A 7,400-nucleotide genomic window follows, 5' to 3' on the forward strand; every position below is an offset into this window, starting at 1 on the left:
TCGTGCACTTCCACACCGATAGATCCGGTGGAGGAGGAGGCAGGCGACAACATATTGGCGGAGGAGGTATGGTAGTGGCACGGTGAGCCCACAAAATCTCCTTTCTAGGGTTTGGAGATGAGAGAGATGTGAACATAAGTGCTATGTACCCCTACCAATTTGAAAATGTAGAGTTCATGTTAACATTGTTCATACATTATGGTAGCCAAAGTGTATATAGGTGTCATGCCCTGAGTTAGATATAGTGCTTAGGCTACTATTAATACAATTTTGAAACACGGTCATGGTAGAAGGAAGCGTATCAACTCCCACAGGAGGCCGCATGATTTTTATTGATTGAGGGCAGGAGAAGCCACATGATTTATATTTATTGAGCACAGGAACAACCATGGTCTGGCAATAGAGTAACACTAGAGAGGAGGAATAGATCAATACAAGCCTATATAATAACTATGATGATCCCAACCATAACTCAATCAATTACAACTTTTGTTCAAAGAAGAAATTACCGATAACATAACAACATTGAGATGGCTCCCTCCCACCCTCCGCGAACCATAGGTACTGGCTCCGCCCGTGATTGTTCAATCCTCCCCCATCGGCATCAGTCCTCTCTCAGGTATTCCACAAATTTCAATCCTCGGTTGACCCCCACCCTCGCCGCTCCCTGAAGAGCAGGGCATCCATGAAGATCATCTGAGCTTCTCCGTCCTCAAGCTCAGTAACAAGAGATTTTGGTTCCCATGATCTCTAATAAATTGGGGGCATTTCATCTACGCCGGTTGGAAATATAAGTCAGACACAAGCACTTAGGTCATCGATTTAACTATATATATATTTAGAGAGTTCATTCAACAATTAATCTTGAGATATAATTTTCAACTTAAGTTTGGCTAGTCAAATCAAGAACCAAAAATCCGATGCCCGACTTATATTCCAATCCAAAGGAGTATGATCTCAAAGAACGAAATTGGCCTAATAGAGTTTAAATGTTCCTTCCATCCACAGGAAGGAGACAGTAATCAGGATTCACAAATTCGTCTTGTCATTCAGATATTTTGAATGCGAAAACACCAGCACAACTTGACCATCCACAGGAATAAATTTCCAACAGCGTATCATATACTTGCGGCCTAAAAACAATAACAATCTGCTGATTTTGAGGAGCTGACACGATTCATCACAATTGCGCCTCAGAGTGCAGATTTTGGCACCAATGAAATTTTCGTAGAACTACCATCTGCTTTCCCCACATATAGTCAATCAGTCTTCCCTTCCTGTGCGCCAACCTCCTGCAGGTAGTGCTCCGCGTCCAAAGCAGCCATACAGCCTGCACCACCAATGCATATAACATCAAATTAGAAACTTATTCCACGTCACTATAGTGAACTAATTCCACAAAACAAGCATCACGAACAGATACTGCAGGCCTGCAGCCATATGACTGAAGCTTTCAAGTAGAGAACCATAAAGAGTGCCATAATTGGGAGAATGCAATGGGGCCCCTTTTTTGCAAAACCGACGAGAGGCCCCTATAGTGTAATTTTACAAAGAAAAAAATGATGGCTACATGGTGATGTGAAGAGGGGAGAGTCCCCTCAAAGCATGTCACAGTTCTGTGTTCATAAAGACGGTTAGTTTTGATGTCCATAGCCAGGTTGGGATATTGTGGCGACTTTTTCGAACAATGGCAGCACCCTTATCCTACATCTTGATATACTACTCTTGTTGTGCAACTTTAAATCAATAATCAATGGTAATGTTCCCTGGCGAACGTTCGCTGGGAACAGGTGGCATTTCAAATGTTTTTTATGGCATTTTTAGTTGTGTGCCGGGTGGCAGTTTCTTAAGAGCGACATGGAAATGCCATGTCACTTTGAAGAAACTGCGACCCCACACAACTAAAAATGCCATCAAAACGTTCGCAAATGCAACCCCTCCTGGCGAACGTTCGCCAGATAAGAGGGTCCATAATCAAAGAGATGAAGCCATGGAGGCTTCATCGTTTCACAATGTGCTTCTATCTTGTAATGTCGACACATCCTTATTGCAGGGCATGTGATGGAACATGGAAGAACACAATTATGTCTTGGTATTTTACTATGATTTCTGTTGGTTGGCATAACTTATTTATCATACTCATGAAAGTTGAGCCTGACTCCTTGTTTGCTACAGTAACCCCAATGATTTATATCAAATTATTCACATAAAGGACAATGGCATCAAACCTATACAATAAATGACAGGTGCCAGAGTGATGCAACTATACCATGCCTGACAAAATCAACTAAATCAATGATGACAGTGTGGCTGGGGTAATTTCAATGATGACAGTGTGGCTGTGGTAATTTCAATGATGACAGTGTGGCTGGTAATTTCAATGCTAAAAGTGTCCCAAAAAAACTGTTAGAGAAAAGTTGATACTCTAGATTGAAGGACTCAAACAGTCCTAGCCAGCCCAGATCAACGTACAACAATCTATAAATTGCACAACAAACTCTCCATATTTTATTAGCTTAAAGTTTTAGCATGACTCTTAAGTCCCATTGAGTGTCTCCTAAAAGGATCTACCAAATTCATCGAGTTCTTCCAAAAAACATGCTCCTGCAAGTTTCTCGGAAAAAAACTGGGTGACTTGGAAGAACAGATGATGTTTGCAAAATAAAAGTGACTATATATTGCTTGCATTCCATGTAAAGGAAGCCAGCGTACCAAGTCCAAAATAGATGTTGTGTTTTCTCCAAAAAAAAAAACACTGCCCTTAGTGCAGATTATTTGCTTTTAATTATAAAAGTACTTCATATTGCTTCGTAATCACAAAATCAGCCACATTGGGCTATTGCACTTGCATTTTTTTTAAACCCTGCACTTGCATTTTGGTGTAACAGTGACATGATTCTACGTCTAAAATGACTGGTCGATACTTTTGCAACCACATATAAGAAATTAACATGTTCAGATTAATTGCCACAATGTCACAACTTAGGATTTACCCGTGAAGCTCGTTGAAGTCCTCTGATATTGATATTGTTTGAAAAGAATGGCATAGAAAATAGTCTCATAGTATGAATGAGAAGTAAGCAGATTTTCTTAAGGCTTTGTACGGTGAGACTTCGTTTGTACTGGCTGGTCATCTAATAAGAACCAGGGGAAAGCCCCCATCAGGCAAAACAATGAAAAGAGAGAAACCTAATGAGAAAACTCTGTATGAAAAAGCTAGAGGATGCTGATGCTTATAGGTCATTTTACTTTCAAGTAAACGCATAGGCTACATGGGCTGCTGGCCTGCTGCCATTCCGTCACTACTTCAAACGGGCTTCGGTTAGTGGAGCAAAAGTTTTGTTCCCTCTCAAGCCCATCCAACTGCCATTTAATCTCATAGCAAGACTACTAGACTAGTGTTCGGTGGAGCTCAAAACCCTCCTTAAAGGGAACAGAAAATGCCCAGTGCTCAGCAGCCTCAGCTGCATGATCTTGCAGTGCAATTCCTAGGCAGGACCTTGGTGGCCTGGATGCTAGGCACTGGGTTGCCGCTGACCCGACACCTAGGCCTTGTTGAAAACTCTGCTCACATGTGCAAAGAAATATGAGACCACTGAGGGGAGCAAAATTGGGGCTCACCTGTGGTCATGCTGTTGTCCACTAAAGAGTATCAAATAAATATTATACAATATTTTGAAGAAATGATTATATGTTTCTGAAAATGAACACTCATTTTACAGTTTAAAGACAACATAACCAAATATCTTGAGCTACTAATCATGTGGGGCTAGTTTTCCATTCCTTGGCAAAGCAAGTTGTACAAAGAATCCAAACATGCCCAAAGTTCTATGATTCGGCTACTCCAGTCTGGGCTTAGGAAAGTGTAGGGAACAACTTTATGTATAAAACCAAAATGGAGCATCTCCTATTATTCCCCAAAGAAACCAAGACAGCATAACTATTTTCATGTGATAACTATGGATGCAGCTAGAAGGGAGGGGGCAGCCCCAGTGCATGTAGCTCCCGCTTGCGCAGGGTCTGGGGAAGGGTCCGACCACTTTGGGTCTATTGTACGCAGCCTTTCCCTACATTTCTGTAAGAGGCTGTTTCCATATTAAGAAGGGAGACATTAAGAAAAATATCTGATCCATATTATTTAGTAATAGCAACACCATACCAAACAATACTATGCTATTGCTCCCCAATTCCACACATAAGGGTCAAAAATTCACAAGAGCAGGCCCAGTAGTTCAGATTTCTCTAGTTGGATCCATAAATAAACCTTATCATTAAGCAATACTAAGGTTCCGTGTTTCACTTCTTCCAACCACCCCTTCGTCCAACCTTCTCCTTATGATAATCAATCACCTTAATTTACTTACCTTCTAAACCAATCCCACTTTAGTTTACTTACCAAACTTCTCATCAAACTATAAGGTAAATCACGGGCAGGATTTGATAAGCATTTATTCACATAATAACATTAGTATGGGCAGGTAAATCACAAACTAGCTTACTAGAATATGTATACCCTATTGCAACGCACAGGCATTGTCCTGGTACAATATCATAACTCAACATGGCATATCTTCAACAGCTGATGCATCATAAATCAATACACAAATTACCTACTATACCCAACAATATAATTACTAGGAACTTTGGTAGGTTGCGCGAAAACAACGTAGCTAGATGAGGGTGCCAAAAAACAAAGGATTGCAGGTGGACAGTGTTCTTCAAGATGCTAGCAAATAGAGTGCAGAGTGTGACCTAGTAAATTAAGGTTGATGACCCAACTAAAGTAGGACGACTCCTTATACAAGTAATCACGAATCAGAGGTCCTCTGGGCCGGGCTTTCCCTTCTCCACCACCTCACTCAATCCCTTCCTGTCTCGTTTCGACTTGTTAAGGAATAATAGAAGGACAAGTGAGAGGAGGATGAATCGGTGGTTCATTGGGCCTGGCTGTCCCTTCTCCATCACCACACTCAACCCCTTCCTACCATGCTCAACTTGCTCCTCTGCTAGTGCTGCCTTCCCAGGAAGCCTCCTCCTCCCGGTATACCTCTCTTGCTTGTGAAGCAGTTACCAACTGTAGTGGTGGGCAACAATGAGCAGATGACCACCACAAGGAACAACAATGGCAGGAACAAAAATGACATAAAGTCAGTGGTCTGAATGGCTAGGCTACATCACTCTCCTCTTCCCATATCCTCTGGCCTCATCCCCCTCCCTTAGATCATGATAAGTGAGGTACGGCTAGCGAATCATTCAATGGCAACCAAGAACAACAATGCAGGATCCTGACCCCAGACCAGACTATACTTGAACAGCACAAATGACTATCTCCAGCAAGGGATACCTATTTGGTTATTCCTTGCATATGAATTTCCAGACTATACTTGAACAGCACAAATGCTTGAAAACGAGATAGTAGATATAATATCTGATCTAACAAAGTGACAAGCCGCTAGAAATTTCTATATTTAAACTAGATGTGTCAACTTCTATAAATGGGAAACTACAATGCAGGAACGTATTTAATTCTAAATTTATGAAAACATCATACCCATGATTGGCAGTGATTTCTAGTCGTAACTACAATGCAGCGTCATCAAAGGCAACTTAAACAAAAGTCTGAAAGTATATACCTGATCCTGCGGCAGTAATGGCCTGGCGGTACTTCTTGTCCTGAACGTCCCCGGCAGCGAAGACCCCCTTCACACTGGTGTGCGTGGAGCCCGGCTTGGTGGCCACGTACCCATCGGAGTCGAGCTCGAGCTGTCCGGCGAGAAACTTGGTAGCTGGCTCATGCCCAATGGCAAAGAAGAGCCCGGCCACCTGGAAGTCGGATACCTCGCCGGTCACCAGGTTTTTGACCTTGACGCCGCCCAAGGGGCCGCCGTCCGAGCCGCCGTAGGCCTCAACGACCTCGGAGTCCCACACGACCTGGATTTTGGGGTTGGAGAGAGCCCGTGCCTGCATGATCTTGGAGGCGCGGAAGGCGTCGCGGCGGTGGATGATGTAGACGCGCGAGCCGTACTTGGTGAGGAAGTTGGCCTCCTCCATGGCAGAGTCCCCGCCACCGACGACGGCGATGGGCTTGTTCCGGAAGATGGGCGCGGCACCGTCGCAGACGGCGCAGGCGGAGATCCCACGGTTCCAGAACGCGTCGGAGCCGGCGAAATGGAGGCGGCGGGCGACGGCGCCCGTGGCGACGACGACGGAGTCGGCGTGGACGACGGTGTCGTCGGAGGTGACGCGGAAGGGGCGGGAGGAGAAGTCGACGGAGGTGACGGTCTCGGAGAAGATCTTGGTCCCGAAGCGCACGGACTGCGCGCGGCAGCGGTCCATGAGGTCGATGCCGAGGATGCCGTCGGGGAAGCCGGGGAAGTTCTCGACGTCGGTGGTGGTGGTGAGCTGCCCGCCCGCCGCGATGTCGTTGGCGAGCCAGCCCTCGAAGAGCACGGGCTTGAGCTCGGCGCGTGCCGCGTAGACGGCCGCCGTGTGCGCGGCGGGGCCGCTCCCAATGATGCACACGCGCGTGTGCAGCGGGCCCGCGGCCGCCTCCTCCATCCCGTTGGCGGCCGCGGCGGCGGTGGCGGTCGCGGAGACGGACGCGGCGGCGGTGGCAGCGGCGAACGGGCGGGACCTCCGGAGCAGCGCGGCGAGCTTGGAGCAGAGGCGCATCAAGGCCGGCGGGGGGTGCGGGCGGGCGGCGGCGGCCGGGGATTTGGGTGGGTTTTCGGTGGCGCGGGTCGTCGGGCCGGGCCGTGTCAGGTGGTGACTGGAACGGGCCGACGCGCGCGTGGCTTTGCTGCCGCCGTGGTTTTGCGCGGGATTTTATGCAACCGGTCGCGGACGTGTGGTCCTACTCGGCCGCTCGAGGCTCGACGCCCTCCCCTGAGTCTCGAGAGCAAATGTTCGACACGGCTAGCTATGTCGACCGGTCGACCGGGATTTCAATATCGGCTAGCTTGTCGATTTTACATCTGTTCATACATGACGTGCGTTTTCACAAAAGTTCTATCTTACTCCCTCCGTTGTCATCCATTTTAGAAAGGAGGGAGTAGATCTGATTAAGATAAAATGGATAGACAACTGGATGGATGTAGAACGATCAATAAAAATAAAATTACATTAAAATGCATATCAGTCTTCTATTTTCTCTGATTATACACCGCCTTGCCGGAGATTGAAACATGCACTGAACCAACAGCAAAGAAAAGCGATGCCTACAAATGCCCTCGCCATACAAGGCTTTGAAGAATGCAATAGCCACTCATCCCTTGAGACGAGATCTAAAAACCATTGAAGCAACATTGGATGGATCATCACTTCAAGCAAAACTGGCTTGCGATTCATCACTGCCAGTTCAGAGGGCTAGAGAAACCGGGTCAAGACACAGAACAACACAG

At 46.2% G+C, this 7,400-nt stretch overlaps 1 protein-coding gene across 1 annotated transcript; it reads right to left on the reverse strand.

Annotated features, from left to right (window-relative positions):
- Positions 1-902: 902 nt before the first annotated feature.
- On the reverse strand, positions 903-6,817 carry LOC543349 (thioredoxin reductase NTRA). The gene is made up of 2 exons (XM_044575743.1): positions 5,634-6,817; positions 903-1,330 (listed from the first exon to the last, which is right to left on the reverse strand). Exons 1-2 carry the CDS (start codon positions 6,670-6,672, stop codon positions 1,260-1,262), a joined length of 1,110 nt encoding a protein of 369 aa, XP_044431678.1. The 5' UTR covers positions 6,673-6,817; the 3' UTR covers positions 903-1,259.
- Between the last annotated feature and the right edge of the window lie 583 nt (positions 6,818-7,400).

This window comes from Triticum aestivum, chromosome 7B (genome assembly GCF_018294505.1).
Source record: "Triticum aestivum cultivar Chinese Spring chromosome 7B, IWGSC CS RefSeq v2.1, whole genome shotgun sequence".
NCBI classification, from domain to species: Eukaryota; Viridiplantae; Streptophyta; class Magnoliopsida; order Poales; family Poaceae; genus Triticum; species Triticum aestivum.